Source organism: Kryptolebias marmoratus, linkage group LG16, assembly GCF_001649575.2.
Source record: "Kryptolebias marmoratus isolate JLee-2015 linkage group LG16, ASM164957v2, whole genome shotgun sequence".
Classification (NCBI taxonomy): domain Eukaryota; kingdom Metazoa; phylum Chordata; class Actinopteri; order Cyprinodontiformes; family Rivulidae; genus Kryptolebias; species Kryptolebias marmoratus.
This window is the reverse complement of record NC_051445.1, coordinates 15552672-15568071: the sequence shown is the minus strand read 5'-3', so window position 1 is coordinate 15568071 and position 15400 is coordinate 15552672. Positions and strand designations below refer to the sequence as shown.

General features: G+C 43.8%; 2 protein-coding genes across 2 annotated transcripts; both read right to left on the bottom strand.

Moving 5' to 3' along the window:
• Window positions 1-454: 454 nt before the first annotated feature.
• On the bottom strand, window positions 455-8042 carry zgc:66448 (uncharacterized protein LOC327401 homolog). Its single transcript, XM_017433280.3, has 2 exons — window positions 7658-8042; window positions 455-5286 (listed from the first exon to the last, which is right to left on the bottom strand). Exons 1-2 carry the CDS (start codon window positions 8001-8003, stop codon window positions 1739-1741), a joined length of 3894 nt encoding a protein of 1297 aa, XP_017288769.1. The 5' UTR covers window positions 8004-8042; the 3' UTR covers window positions 455-1738.
• A 1190-nt stretch (window positions 8043-9232) lies between these two features.
• si:ch211-261d7.3 (myb-related transcription factor, partner of profilin) lies at window positions 9233-13635 on the bottom strand. Its single transcript, XM_017433228.3, has 4 exons — window positions 13521-13635; window positions 12527-13237; window positions 10944-11369; window positions 9233-10162 (listed from the first exon to the last, which is right to left on the bottom strand). Exons 2-4 carry the CDS (start codon window positions 12780-12782, stop codon window positions 9318-9320), a joined length of 1527 nt encoding a protein of 508 aa, XP_017288717.1. The 5' UTR covers window positions 12783-13237; window positions 13521-13635; the 3' UTR covers window positions 9233-9317.
• Window positions 13636-15400: the final 1765 nt, after the last annotated feature.

Here is a 15400-nt window from a genome sequence, read left to right as displayed (position 1 = left end):
TGAGAAAAGTCCTTTTTTTTTAAATAATGGAGTAGCTACTACTTTCAATTGACTCGTTTTGTTGAAAATATTTAGTGTTTTATTAAGAAACTTTTAAAATCTGAACAGACATAATCAAATTGTTTACCACTTAAGCTTTACTAAATTAAATACAATTTTTACACAAAGTAAAAATAAAAATGAATAGAAGAGAGAAAGTGTTGTATTTGCTTTATTCTCTATATTAATAGATCCCAAACTTTTCAACTTTTATTTTTTTATGATTGCAGTTTTAATCATTTTAACTGTTACGGCTAAAATTACTATTGGCAATCATTTTTTAAATGAATTTGATTTCTGCATGTTTCCACACTTGGTGTTTCATGACCCCATCTTCAGGAACCAGTGCTCCATTTCCTGAAAGTTCAGATGCAAACCCTGAATTAGGTTGTGTGAAATATTGCGTCACACAGTGTTATAATGAAATGCAGGTTTTATTTGATCCAATAAACAGAATGGGAAACAAAAAGTGTCCACGCTAAAACAGTGGGGCAGAGGTAGAAGGGATGGCTCTTATTAAAAGGTGAGTGCAAACAAGAGGAATTTCTAATCTTTTTTTTTTTTTTTACAAATAAAACGTGTGAATTAACAAGATGTTTTGTTTCGGAGAGTCAGGTAAGCTACTCAAACACCCAGTTTTTATAACAGGAGGTGAAAAATCTCCATTCGGCTAAATCTACAGTTACGGAATGAAATCATTATTCACAAAAAAATACATTTAAACATTCAAACGTGAATTGAATTTTCTCAATACATCCCAATCTGAAAAAACAATTCTGGTAAGAGATGTACACCGGACCAACAGGAGTAAAACATCCAGGTCATATGACCCGTTTCACATCCTTCAGTTGTGATAAACAAATATTACAGACAAAACATCACATAACTCCAGGTTTTGTTTATTACAAAAATCACTATTAAACAACAGTGTCAGCATAAATTGTGTAGTTGCGCCAAATCTTCACCATCCTGGCGATCGTTTCAGAATTTAAATTTACAGTAAAACTCGCAGACTGAAAAGAACGTCACGTTACATTTTGTTCGCAGATGTGACCACGACGAGAAGTTTTACCGGTGAGACGTTTGGACCCAGACCACGAACCTGCGGGCACGAGCAGAACTGCACTCGTACGCGATCAGCTTAAACTTAGACGTTGGAACGAATCCAACCGGTCCCTCCGAAAAAGGAGAAAAATTACATTTTTTTGTAGTACTGTTGAAATACCTGCTCTGCGTTTGTAGGGGTGAGGTCGTACTGTTTAATCTACCTTAAGCACAAACTAGGGTCTAGAATACCAAGACAGCAGACATGCAGACTGTACTTATAAAAGGCACACAGTATACTGTACATGAAGAAACACAGTACAAATGGTTCAAGACGTATGAACTATAAAAGTACTAATTATATCTAAATCTAAATGTCATTGGCAATAAATGAAATATAGCCTGTAGAACCTCATTTATGTGCGCCCCTAAAGGTCTCCACGCAAATGAAATGTATTTAAAGACGAGTGAAACCAGTTTATCCACCCTTTATTTCAAACAAATACTCAAACTCAGTCAGGTTTCACTTTTTCCTCTCTTAATGGCCACCCACTCACCTGGCACAACCTCACAACACAGAGTCAAATAAATGAGGCTCTACAGAGTGTCAATTATAAAAACATAATAACTAAGGTTTGTTACTAGTGTAGAAATGTCATATCTCCCCTTGTGCATGTTGCAAGTAATGCATTTGTAGATCCAGCTCCCGGGGGAACGAGCACCCACATATCATGCACTGGAGAAGCCGCTCGGGGGCGAAAGGCAAGCGGGAGCCGAGTTTATGGGCTTCAGTCTGCGGGGCAAGCTGAGGTAGGGTCAGGGTCTGTGGCATGTGCGGCCTCTCGCTCATGACCGCCTGCGGCGCGAAGAAGAGGTTTGGGTGCGGGGGCCTCTGAAGCGCGCCGACTGCCACGGAATGGAGAGGGTGAGGGCCGGGCAAAGCGAGAGGGGGAGGCGGGAGCGGGCCGAGTGGAGGGGAGAAGAAAGGAGAAGGCTGGTTTATGATTATCTGAGTGCCCGTTACCATCGGCTGCTGCTGCAGCTCCTGCCCGCTGCCGGCCTTGAGCTGCGCGGAGAGCAGCGTCTGAGGAGTCACGGGATTAGTTTGGAAGCCCCATACCGGAGTTCCCATCCCCTGGCCAAAGCGATGAGGCTCGTATTGGATGGAGATGGGACCCTTCTGCGTGGCTGGCTGCATGCTGCCCCAGCCAGGTGACACCTGCTTCTGCTGCAGCTGAAAATCTTGGCTATTCACCAACTTCTCTGTGGAGTTTACAGTCTTTGGAATTCCTGGAGGTGCTTGGATGTCCCACAAGGTGTTTGTGACCCCGTGGGAAACTGGAGTTGAAATTGGCATTGCACTGCTTTGGTCTATCTGAGCTGAGGTGGCTGCGCCTGCTAAGCCTGAAGCCCATGGCAGTTTTTGCGGCTCACAGCCGTTCCATGGCTTCTCTGGCTGAGTAACAGTCGAAGAAATACCTTGAGAACTACTCATGTCCCACATCCTGTCCTCTTTCTTGGGAGGAGTGGACGGCTCCATCTGAGACGACACCGGGGCACTCTGCCACCTTGGCAGCTGCAGCTCTTGCACAAGCTTGTTCGGAGAGCTCTGTGTTAGCGGAGCGGGCCGGACACTCCACAGCGCTGCCCCGTCCATGTAGGAGGAGGGGACAGAGAAGTCGTGCTGCACAGAGCTGGTGGAAGCGAGCGCTGCGGATGTGGGGGTGCCACTCCACGTGGGAGGCTTATGCTGCCTGTGCTGCAACATCTCGCTCCCAGCCGATGGACTGGATTTTTTTGGCATGTGAGAACTGACAACTGAGGATATGCTCTCTTTCATGTGCGCCTCTGAGCTCTGAGCCGACACGGGGCACGACTGAGTTAACAAAGGGATGTCTGCCCAGCTTGAGCTTCTCTGATGGTTCGGCTGAAGGTGTGTGGAGCTGTCAAACTGTGTCTGCGGGAGCTGCGGAGCTCCGTGTTGCTGCTGTGCGGATGGGACGGGCATCACCTCTCCCCCGTCCACCTTCCACTGCACTGGCTGAGGGTGTGGCTCAGACGGCCACGGCTCGCTCTGCTGCCTGCTCTGTAAATCCATGCGAGACCGGAGCATGGAGGCTTGCTGCGGCAGTGCTTTTCTGTGCAAATCTGCATCTCTCAGCGGAGAAAGTGGATACAGAGGCTGCTGGGTACCCAAAGCTGGGCCTCCTAAAGGCTTGGACCAGCCCCACACAAACCTCCCCCCTCTCCTACCCCTGCCTCTCATCCTAGCACTCACAGGGAATGAGTTGTACTGGCTGTAAGCTTGCTTCTTGCGAGTGTGGATCTTCTGGTGAACCAGCAGGCTGCTGAACCAGGAGAAGGTCTTGTTGCACTCTTCGCAGCGATGGGGCCTCTCTCCCGTGTGTGTGTTCATGTGATCCCGGAGCAGATAGGCCAGCCCGAAGCTCTTGTCGCACTGGTCACACTTATGCGGCTTGTCACCGTTGTGCGACAGCATATGCTGCTGCAGCTGGGCTTCGTCGCTGTAGCCCTTGCGGCAGCTGGTGCAGCGGAACGGCTTTTCCTGGTGCAGCTTTTGATGCGTTCTCATGTTCTGCAGGAAAGCAAAGTCCTTCCCACAGTCTGGGCACTTATATGGCTTTGTGCCTGTGTGGATGATGACGTGTTGCTGCAAGTAGCTCCCGAACCTAAAACCCTTGCCACACACTTTGCATACGTACGGCTTGTCCTTGGAATGTATGCGCATGTGCAACTCTAACACTGAGCGGTGGCGGAAAGCTTTTCCACACTCTGAACACTTGTAGGATTTAACACTCTCGTTCTTCCACTTCCCCTGCACGTTATCACTGCTTGATGGAGTAAATTGCTTTTTCGGTTGCGTCGCCATCCTTTCTAAATATTGTCTGGTTGACTTGTGGACACTCAACAGATGCCCATTCAAACTAGACTCATTACGAAAAACACTTGGACAGTTGGGGCACATGTGTCCTTTCTCCCAGTGCTTGTTTATGTCTCTGGGAGTTTGAGGTGTCCTCTCCAGCTTTTCGTACTCTGCCTCATGAATAAGCATGTGAGCTCTCAGGTTGGCCATTAAAGAGAAAGCTTGGGGACACAGTGGGCAGTTAAAAGTGAGCTTTGGTTCCTCGCTCGTGTGCGAGTTCTCTTTCCCGGGTCCTTTAGAGGCCTCCTGTACGGGCACGGGAGCCTGTTTGCTGGGCGCCTCGCTGGGCGCCTCGCTGAGCGCGTTGGCTTTACGCAACCTATGCTGGCGGCAGTGCGCCTTCATATTCTGGGCAAAAGCAAATTTCTTGCCGCATTCAGGGCAGCGGAAGGGTTTCTGACCCGTGTGCAGATACTGATGCTGATGGAGGAGGCTGCTGTACTTGAAAGTCTTGCCGCAAATGTTGCACAGGTGAGAGCGGCTCTTGTCGACGTGTTTGCGGCGATGGTCTTCCATGACGGAGTAGTGTTTGAAAACCATGCCACACTCCGGGCATTCGTAGGGCTTCAGGGCGGAGTGGGATTTCTGATGGAAGCGCAGGGCCATGATGTTTGGGAAAGTTTGACTGCACTCTTGACATTTAAACACACACTCCTGGGAATGGGTCATCATGTGCTTTGTGACAGACACTTTAAACTGGAAATCTTGGCGGCACAAGGTGCAGTGGTAAGGCTTTTCCTCTGTATTAACACAGGTGTGGTTCCGCAGCTTATTGACTGTAGTGAAAATCCTCTGGCATTCTGCACATTGGTATCTACCTTCGTCCTCCATAATTTGGACCTCCACCTTCGGCGTCACAAGCGCCTCCTCCTTTTCTTTGTGTTCGTTTCTGTGTTTAATGAGGCTGCTGCGGTGCTGGAAGGTAAGGCCACATTCTTTACAGGTGAGGGGCGTGAGCTCATCTTTGTGCGCGTGAAAGTGGCGGTGAAGGTTGAACATCTCGCGGCGCTTGAACCTCATCCCACAATCCTTGCACACCAGACGGCACTTCTTTTGCTTGGCTGTCGGATCAGCCTCTTCGTCATCTTCGCCCATCTCCTCTGCGAGGTCAACTTCACCCCCCAGATCCTCCACCGGCGACCTCTCTCCTCTCTTCTCGACGCCGTGCGAGTTTTCTTCGCCGTCAGTCTTTTCCGCGTCACCCTCGACGTGCTTGTCCTGCCTCCCCTCTTCAGGAGTCTCAGCAGCTTTACAGAGGTCTGGAGGAGAGAAGCACATAGCAGTAATAACTGAGCAAAGAGTTTGGGGAATCAGAATTTAGAACTTGACAAACTGCGTTTTCTGCAGAAATGCAGCGTTAAATGCTGAGCAGTAAAACAAGCAGAACAGATACTAAAATTAGCTAAATAAATGCTAAACTAGTAAAACAGTAGTTTTAAAAAAAGCAAAACAGATGCAAAATCCAGAATTAGCTAAACAAATGCCAAACCTGAATTTACAAAAACAGGAGCTGAAAGTAGCAAAATGGTAGCTAAATGCTGAAAGTGACAGAACAGCAGCTAAAAGCAGCACACGAAGACTAAAACAGAGGCTGAAGCATTTTTCAAAACACAACAGTGCTGAAGGAACTGAAGAAGTCTCGACTTATTTCTATGAGAAATTTTATATTTAATCAAGCTAAATATTTTAAAATGTTAGAAAATGACAAAAAAACAACAAAAGTCCCCGTTCCTGACTGAGCTGAACGTTTAGATATGGGGACAGTTAAAATAGCACAAAGGATGCAGAAGTAGTTTAGAGAGAAGAAACTATAAATAGGAGAACAGTAGCTTTTATTCACACTGTTACAGACAGGAAAGGAAAAATTTGGCCTCCTAAATAATTCAAGGTAAACTTTGCCACTAATTTAATCTCCCATACCCCAAAAACCTCAAATCATTTTCATTCAGGAACCTTTATTTGCTTTAACAAACCAGAAATGCACTGATTTCTTTTAGTTAGATTATCTTAGCTCATGTTTAGTTTAGCTTTTTACATCCTAGTTTCCTAGCTTGGTTTTCCATCTGTTTAATTTTACTTTTGCTATTATTGTGTGTGTTATCATGCTGTAAAGCATTTTGAACTGCTTTGTTGCTGAAAAGTGCCATACGAATAAATTTGACTTTGACTTGACTTGATTGTTGTTTCCTAAGTCGATTCTGATTTCATTCCAACTTCTTTCCAGGAAATATGCTTGGTACAACACATTTTTCCACCCAATTTCTGGTTGATCTGAAAATTTTACTGTTTACCGTAAAAAAAAAGGTTTAGGGTAAAAGCTTTTGCATTTTTTTTCTCTCCTAAACATGAGGCAGGTTACCGAGCTTAGCTTCATTAGAAAAATACAGATAACATCCTCCAGGTTATTATTGTGTATAAATAAAAAACAACTCAAAGAAAATCAAAGCATATGACGAATTATATCACAAGAAAATCTACCTGTTTTTCCAAGATCTCTATCTAACATTGATCAGTGTCCAAAGTAATATCCGTGAGAAATGAAACTTTGATTTAGTGTTTGCTGTATTGTAGCTACGTTGTTCTTTCATTAGGATTTTAACTATACGCTGTAATTTAAACAGCCTTCAAGCCATGGATGGTCATTAATCATAGATGAGAGCAAAAAGGAGAGCATACCTGCGTGTGTGTGTGACAGAAAAACAGCTCACACACAGCCTTACAACAAAGTAGGACTGTAATATTTGAATAAAATGAAGAGTAAATAATGAGGCTGATCTTTAAAATGGTCCTTAAAGTCTTTAATAAGCATTTCCCTTAGTGGCTGAAGTAAAAATGAGTCCATCATTATGCCACCCACAACGATAAAGCTTCCAACAGGGAAAAACAACAAACCGGCTGTATTTTCAAAATACTGGAAAAAAAAAGACAAGAGTCATAAGATGTTAGGCTTTTTAACAGTCAAAACTTATCTTCCCATATATCGTCAGTAAAAGCTCTTCTTATTACCACCCGCTGCTGAAAAGCGAAAACAGAGAGATGTATGTGCCTGTCTGTTAGCAAAATATCTCACAACAACGCTCTCAGAAAGCCATGGCTGGATGTGGATTCACTTCTGGAGCCGGATCACAGGACACACAGAGACAAAAGGTGACATGATGATAATTCATGGGATCATAGGACGATCTTTAAATAAAAAAACACTGAAAAGCATTTAAGGTAGCGGGCGATATGCATTCCTCCAAGGAATGCTAGGCTTTTCATTGCAGTTTTGCTCCAGAATAAAGACATCTAAATGTTTTTTTATGTCCTGTGAACTTGTTGCAATGTAAACAGACGGGAGACATTACATTCAAACTGAGTGTTGGGAGGATTTGAAGTTTATTGATGGTTGTTTGAGTTTGTCTTCACATCTTAGAGGAAAAAAAAAGAAAAAAAAGCTAGACCCCAATTGTCCCTGTCTGTCCCCTGCCGTGGACAACCTCGCAGGGACACACTGCATGTGCTTATAAAATGTTAAAACCCTAAATGCATCTGTGTCTGAGAGGAGCTTCATGATGCGAAGGTAAACATCAGCCTCCTGACTGAGCTACACTCGGGTTAGCCCACGAGCTAACTGTGAGAAATACACACCGCTTTTGGTTTCCTCCGTGCTCGTCTGCGCCGCTTCGTCGTCGTCCTCCTCGGTCTCTGACCAGTCGAAAGCCCGCCGCCGGCTGCCAGGGGCCTCGGCCATTTTTCCAGCCGCTGTCGGGTCCTCCGCCGAGGCGCATGTCGTTTTGTCCGCTCCTCCTCCGGCGGCGGCGGCGGCAGCCTCGGCTCGGGGTTCGCCGCCGGGGCTGCCCGCCGCGGTCCCGTCGTCCTCCCTCCCTAGGCTGCACCCCGGCTCCGCCGCCTCGGCCTTCTCCCCAGATGTTTCCACCTCCTCCGCGGGGGTTTTCTCCCCCGTCGGAGATTTCGATGGGTCTGCAGCGGCCATGTTTCACCCATGCAACCCCCTCCTCTCCCCCTCCCCTCTAGTCCGGAGCAATACAGGGATCATGCGACGCGAGCCAGGATTTGCATTTCCGGTCGGAGCCTTCAAAATAAAACTACTCCAAGCCATGACCAGATGTGATTCATTGTTGAAGAAAACACGATTTGAAGCTTTAAATTATACATTTCCAGTTTACTACTGTTGTGATTAAATTGTTCCACACACTTAACTCTTTCTTCACAACTTCAGTCAAACTTTTTTGAACTTACTCTGTAGCATTGTAATTGACCTTTTTTATGCACTCTGACAAACTATTTTATTTATTTCAGTCCATTGTTGTTTTTTATTAGGTTTAGTTACATTTCATCAGAACAGTACCTATCTACAAAATATAACTTGTGCAAAACTACATAGATGATGGCCATATAATGATTCTTTGCAGCTATTTACAAACACATCCATAATACTGCATGCAAGATCAATAGCCCCTTTTAAAATCCACCATAAATACAAATTTAAGTCTGAATCATTCTGTAATGTTAATTTGTGGGGGTTTTCAACGTCTCCAAAAAACTTTTAATTCATTAAAATATAGCGTTTTTTTTATCTCACACAGCTTAACTTTAGAGTCCAATCAAAACTTGGACGAGAATTCGTCGTGAAACCGTTAAAACACGAAAAGTAAGAGGTGACCCAGTTCTCAGGAGATCAGGGTGCAGATGCCCAAAGAGTCACTCAAAATGTCACTCCCCTGTTTTCCCATGTCCCTCCGTTTCTATTCTGTGATGGCTCCCTAAATGCTCCCCAAGTTAAAAAGAAAAAGCACAAGCATACATTAGCAGGTTACTACAATGGCTGCAAAAACTACAGTATATGAGAACAACTGCAAATTACATGTACTTTTTGGGGCAATGTAGTTAGTTGGGAGGAATGAGCTGAATGCTTAAGAGCATCAGGGAAACGTGCATATTGAGCAGCTGCAGTCTGACATTATTTTTGAGCACTGAAAGTTTCACGAGTGAAGCTGTCACTCCATTTCTCCAGATGTTTTCTGCGAAGTCGTATCGTACAACAGAATGAAGGTAAATGTTAAGGCCACCCTATTATCTTGCGTCAATCTATCCAAACTGCTTCAGTCCTTCCAGATTTACAGACCTCTATATAAAATGGGTTACAGATGTGAAGTGAGGTGTGAAACAGCAAGGAACTATTAATCGTTACAGAAATACTGCAAGTAGAAAGAGCATTGTTACACGTCACTTTTTTTTTTTTTTCCAAACATCAAATATGCACCGTGTAGAGTTCTTAAATACATTCTCAGCGTCGTCTTCTGCGCCTGTGGTCGACAGCTCTCCCTCGCCGTGGCTTCTGGATGGTTCCGTTTGTGCCCATGGTTGGATCGGAGGGAAAAGTGCCGTGTATATCCGGGGATGACGGTGCAGTGGCCACTGCCACAGCAGAGTGATTATTTAAATGCTGGGTGGCGTGTGGCTGCTGTTGTAGTTGTATTTGATGCTGCTGGGACTGTTGGTGTGCAGCATGTGAGTGCTGAGGTGTTTCAGCCAGCTGCTGCTGTGGTTCTAAGGGCTGTAGCTGCTGCTGCTGTAAGTGCTGTTGAGGCGTTTGTGCCGAGTGCACTTGTTGCACACGATGTTGCTGAGGCTGTGGCTGCTGCTGGGCTTCGAGCACTCCCAAAAGCCTTTGCAGAAGGACATTGTTTTGTTGCAGACTGAGTGCTAGCGCCTCTTGTGACGCGACAAGGGTTCTCATGTCCTGTCGGAAACCGTCACCAAATTCCCGGAGGCTCTTTTCTACCCGATTTCCAAGCTGAATGGCAGCCTCCCCTAACCCTCGAAGCTCATCTTCTAGCCAGGAGCTACGTGGGGGGATTTCAAGAGGACCTTGCTGTGCTCCAAGAGACGGCTGGGGACTGCTGGGCTGAGGGCTGCCGTTAAGGAAAGGAGCACTGTAGAGAGGAGAAGGGGGCAGCCATCGCTCAGACGGAGGCGGTGGTCCTATTCCCAGACCCAGTCCTAACCCCAGTTTGTCGTCCATGCTGTTCTCTACTGGCTCACAGTCCGGTTCTCCCATGTCTCTTTCACGCTCATGATTGTCCTCTTCTTTCTCCAAACCGTCTCTTTCTGATCCGTCCACTCCTACACCTGGATGAAATGGACAAAATCAAGGTAGATGTAAGTTAACCAGCCAGTGGGTTAATCTGACACTGAAAGTCTGGAAGGATTTGGTGGAGCAGCTACAACTCCGGGAGGAGATAAAACTTCTTAGGTGGCCAAAGTATGACCCTGATTTTTTACCTGCTTCTCAAGACATTACTGCTGCATGCACGGTTATTGAAAGTCTAACCCCGTGACTTTTTGACACTCTATGTAAAATGTATGGTCTGGAGAAACAACTATGCAACTATATAGGGAAAAGAATAAACAGCTGTACCATTAGAGACTTCTCAATTGTTAATGTCTTCATTAATGCCTATAACTCTGGAAGTAACAAAGCTCCTATAAGTACATTGTATCCATGTTTGACCAAACTTAAAGGGGGCTCAACACACTACATAAAACAAAAATGGGAAAAAAGAAATAAACATAGTAGTTACAGAGGACATGTGGGTAATACAGTCTACATCAGCTAACTCCTACTCCTCCATAGAGACAATGGCTGGGTCTTACAAACAGTGACAGTGCTCATTAAACCCCATAGAATAAGAGTGCAGTTTAATATATATATATATATATATATATATATATATATATATATATATATATATATATTCCTTTTCTTTTGGTTAATTCTGTCATCCGTAGACTTCAAAATGTTGTTGTTTATTGTTTAAAATAAAAGAGATTTAAAAAACGGTAGATGTAAACTGGGCTCAGAGGTATACAAAGAGGAGGAGATTCCTTCTAAAACAGCCATGATTTTTACCTGCATCAGAGTCAGGGAAACATGGGAAACTGGGCTTTGGTCTGATGCTTTGCTTCTGCCTCGCCTGCTGGAGTCTGGGGCTTGACTGGGACGGACGCCCGAGCATCGAGGCCCCCCTGCTGGACGGCAGGTAACAGGTGCGATGACGAGCGTCCGCCAGCCTGCCTCCATTTCGCCTCTTCAAGTCGTCCCAGCGCTTCTTCACCTCTCGAAGGGTGCGCGGCACTCTGGACACGGCGTTGACCCTCTCCAGGATTCCAGCCCAGATCCGCTCTCTTTCTCGCCGCCGGAGTCTCCCGGCGGGGCCAAAGAGTTCTCCCTCGCACCGAGTGACTTCTGACACCAACACTTCCAGCTCTGCGCCGCTGAAACGACTCTTCCGTTTGCCTGCGCCGCCAGCAGCCAGCGCAGCTGACATGGCTCTGTCTGTGGACAGAAAGATAAACAGACAGCCAGGATGGGCTTTAACAGCATCGCTTAAAACTTAACTTTGGAACAGCAAAGCACATTATAGCTTTTCCTTGGCTTTCCCTAAATTATTTTATATATACATTAATGTGCAAAAATTTTGAGCCACATATTTTGCTTTAAATAGGTCAAACCTTCTTATAATCTTTTAAAACTGTCTCAATCAGTAGTTCGCCAGGCTCTCTGAAGGCCTTTCAAAGATTTTTATGGCTACCTTCATTTTAAAAGTGTCCTTCAGTAGATTAAATCATAAACGTGGAGGCGGCTGCTGAGAGGGGGTACAGAGCGAGCCGAGGTGAGTATGATGTGGGCGGAGGTGGGCGATGAAATAATTTGCACGGCCAAGAATACAGTTTTGCAAGCCCTGCACATAAAAACAAACAGGGTTTTCAAAAACTGGCTGCAAAACGTGTCAGCATGGCTCCCTGGTTGCTTGGCTGCAAGAGATACTACCTTTAAGATGCACTTCTCAGGTTCTGTGCCTGATCTTTGCTTTTTTTTCTACTTAAAAATAATTATCTTACTACTCATTTCCATGTTTTTTGTACTCCACCTTCTTAAGGACACACTGTACACCAAATTCAAACATGGTTTATTTTTACCCAGTAGCTCTTTGCTACAAAAGCACTATTTTATTCAAGATATGGTCGTCTATGGGTTTTCTTAGTGAGCCAACTAAGGGAAAGGCAACAAACTCTGTCTCAACAAACTGCTATTAAAATGTCTAATGATGTAATTTGGTTCTTTGCTAAATTGTCTGTTGTGTGTTGATTCGAAACTGGTTCATCTCTTGACTTAGTGCCTCTTTTTATGGTTCAGGGATTCATTCGCTGGAGGCTAAATAAAGGTGGTGAGAATCCAAAGAAAACCTTCCAAAGACCGCGAAAAAAATTCTAGAAAACCATTGATCCAGATCATGGAAAGCGTGGGTGCTTATAAGTAATTATAAACTAACTGGATCATTCCACATGCTTACAACTACACATATAAAATGTGATTAAGGGTTATTTTACTCTCCCCATAAAAAAGTTCCCCTTACAGACCCCATTTACAAACATTTAGGAAAATGTGACATCTCATTCCCCATAGTGTCTGTTAATTTGCTTCAGGCTTACTTTGCTCAATGGACAAGAGGTCGTCCGAGGACATGCCTGGCGCCATGATGTTCGGATGCACCACTACCACGTTGAAGGGGAGTCCTCCAGGTAAGGCCTGGCTCTGGTCGCAGCTGCCATCTGAGTCCTCATCCTCCCTGGGGAAGCCGTTCTCTGAAGCTCCCCCTCCAAAGGGTCCCTCTGGAGACTCCACTTTGATGTGCATGGGAGGTGATTGCTCGTACAGCAGCCCCCCCTCCTCGTAGTACTCAGTCATGGATCAGACCTGATTTCACAGCAGAACTGCCTGGTGGGCCAATTCTGATCCTGACAGCTTCTGCCCCATTAACTCAGGTTTAAAAGTTTAAAAGCTTGAGGTGTTACTACTCCATCAGCATGATCAGGACTCTGCTGTGGGTACAGCTTCAACTGGGAATTTATTTCTCTTTTTCTTTTAGGAAATGTACAAGTTAAGTACATTACACTGCTGTTTTATAAATGACTAGTAGAGTAGTTACTGTGAAGATATGTAAATAAAAGAACCATAAAATAGCATCTGTGTGTTTCCACAGACAGCAATGGCAAATTCTAGCCACTTAAATCCATTTTAGTCAGTCTCGTTTACACTCATATGTTATTAATAACATATCAGAGTGTGAAACAGGAGGCTGAGGGCTACATGTCCATTTTTCTCCCAAGACTGAGACGCATCATCCAGACTCGCCTTCAGAGCTGAAATACAAACAAAACAAAACACCGCTTTTAATATGCGTAGAGTGACACAAGACATATACTCGCTGTTTCGAGCGACGTTTCCTCTGTTTTTATGTCGCATCGATGCGCATTTTTGTCTGCACCACATCCGCAATGGTTGCGCATTCCGCATACATTAGAGGTGCTGGTGCTGAAATGGAGCTAGCAGTTAGCCTTAGCTCCGGGGCGAAGCGGCGGCTTTCTCCGAGCTGTCGGCTTCACGTGAACACGATACGGTTGTAAATTCAAGCCTGCCTCTCACCTCATGACGAGTCCACGTTAGAGGCAAAAATCAAAACAAAACACGACCGAAGGGGCTGTTAGCAGCCGAAACACAAACCGTAGCTGCGGTCGCTTAGTGTTGACGTCAAGTGGTGGTGCGTTCAGGGACGATCAGCCGCTTCATCTTGTAACTGGCTTGTAGTGTTTACGGACGCTGAACTTTTTAGCTTCGCTCCCCTGCTTTCATCAACAGGTCCTTGTACAAACGTATTTTTACTCCACCTTCCAAATAACTGTGGAACCAAAGGTGTATATGTTTTAACAACAATAAATCTATCGACTTCTTAGCTACAAATGCATACTAAACTTAATTTTATTTTTCCCAGTCACCCTAAACCTGCTCTCAGGTTTAGGAACCAAAAGAACAATTTCTGCTCTTTTTCTCGCTAAAAACACGTTATCCAGAGCCGCAGAACATACTTGAAGTTTTAAATTAAGATAAAACATCTCCCTGGGAATTTAAAAAACACTAACTATAAAAACTATTGCTTATTACATAAAACATAAATGGTAAAAAAAAAAATTGACATTTATTGACAGCTGATATGAGTTCTGTCCATGTATTTGTGGTAAAAGAATACAATACACTTTGAAATAATAATGCACACACTTGCATCCTAACAAATTATTTGATTGAACATAAATATTAGGCTGGTTTCTTGGATATTTATTTGTGACAGTTTTCTGTAATAAAGGCACACCTGCATCTATTTCAACTTTTAGTTGTTTATTAAAGGTAAGTCTTTCCTTCTTACTTCCTATTAGTAAAAAACTTGCCATATGCTTGTAGACCGCCTAATTACAATGACTTGTGGTGTACTAATCTGTGATCTGTGCACATAACTGTACTTTCTGTTTGTTTTTTCCTCTTCAGCAGCTTGCCTCAAATATGTTAAAATGTTTACATTTATGCTGAATTTCAGAGAAAATTCCCCCTTGTGTGGCTGGAAGCTGGAATTAATGACACAAATTTCTTGGAATCGTGATTGATTAATTAATCAATTAAGATTAGGTTGAACGTTGAGAAGCTATTTACAGAAATCCATCTGTAAGTAATGAACTTTTTGCTTTCCTAATTTTATATTGCTGGAAAAAATGAGTCAAATTTGTGCAAATTTTGGCCAAATATTAATTTATATTTCAGATGTTAAGTATATATACAAATTTTAGCTCTTAATGATTGTTTTAAACCCCACACCTTTTAAAGACATCTTATGAATTTGATCATTTTTCTTTATTGATGTAATCATTCACAAGTCTATAAAAATGGAACATATGACCACAAATTTTAATATATTGTAAACGGTCCTTTTTTTTTTACATATATTGAAATGTTATTCTGCTATTTTTCCTATTATTTTGTTTGAACTTTTTGGGGGTTTATTTTAATGAAAAGGAGCATCTGAGGCTTTCTTTCCCTATTACTGAGAACTACAGACAGATTTCTTCATCTCAAGTTCTCTGAAAACCTAGAAAGTGTTTGGTCAGAACAGAACAACTGATGTGAACACGCAAAGATAAGAAGCTTGTCTACAGCCGGCTGAACAAACGTGGAGCTGAAGTCTTTTATAACACGAGCTGACTGAGTTTCAAACACTCCTCCTTTTCAGAAAATGTTTCAGGTGATCCATAAATGCAATAAAATAGGACAAAATGTTAAACAAAAACCTAACTGTTTTCAAACTACTAAATCCAAAAAAGGTTGAAAACAAAATCAGCTTGAACTTCACACTCTCTGCTTTCTGAATTGAGAAAGCTCCTTGGATGGGAAGTGAGTTGCGTTCAGCTACATAAGTTCAATTGCTTTTGTTTTGTTTGTCTTTCTGTGTGGAGTTTGCATGTTCTCCTTGTGTTTGTGTG

Excerpts from the sequence above, each read along its gene's own strand:
- si:ch211-261d7.3 (XM_017433228.3), bottom strand. The coding sequence starts at position 12,782 with ATGACTGAGTACTACGAGGAGGGGGGGCTGCTGTACGAGCAATCACCT. Across the intron at positions 11,370-12,526 it reads CCTCTTGTCCATTGAGCAAA|ACAGAGCCATGTCAGCTGCG; the intron begins GTAAGCCTGAAG and ends TTCTGTCCACAG. Across the intron at positions 10,163-10,943 it reads TTTCCCTGACTCTGATGCAG|GTGTAGGAGTGGACGGATCA; the intron begins GTAAAAATCATG and ends CATTTCATCCAG.
- zgc:66448 (XM_017433280.3), bottom strand. The coding sequence starts at position 8,003 with ATGGCCGCTGCAGACCCATCGAAATCTCCGACGGGGGAGAAAACCCCC. Across the intron at positions 5,287-7,657 it reads CACGGAGGAAACCAAAAGCG|ACCTCTGTAAAGCTGCTGAG; the intron begins GTGTGTATTTCT and ends TCTCTCCTCCAG.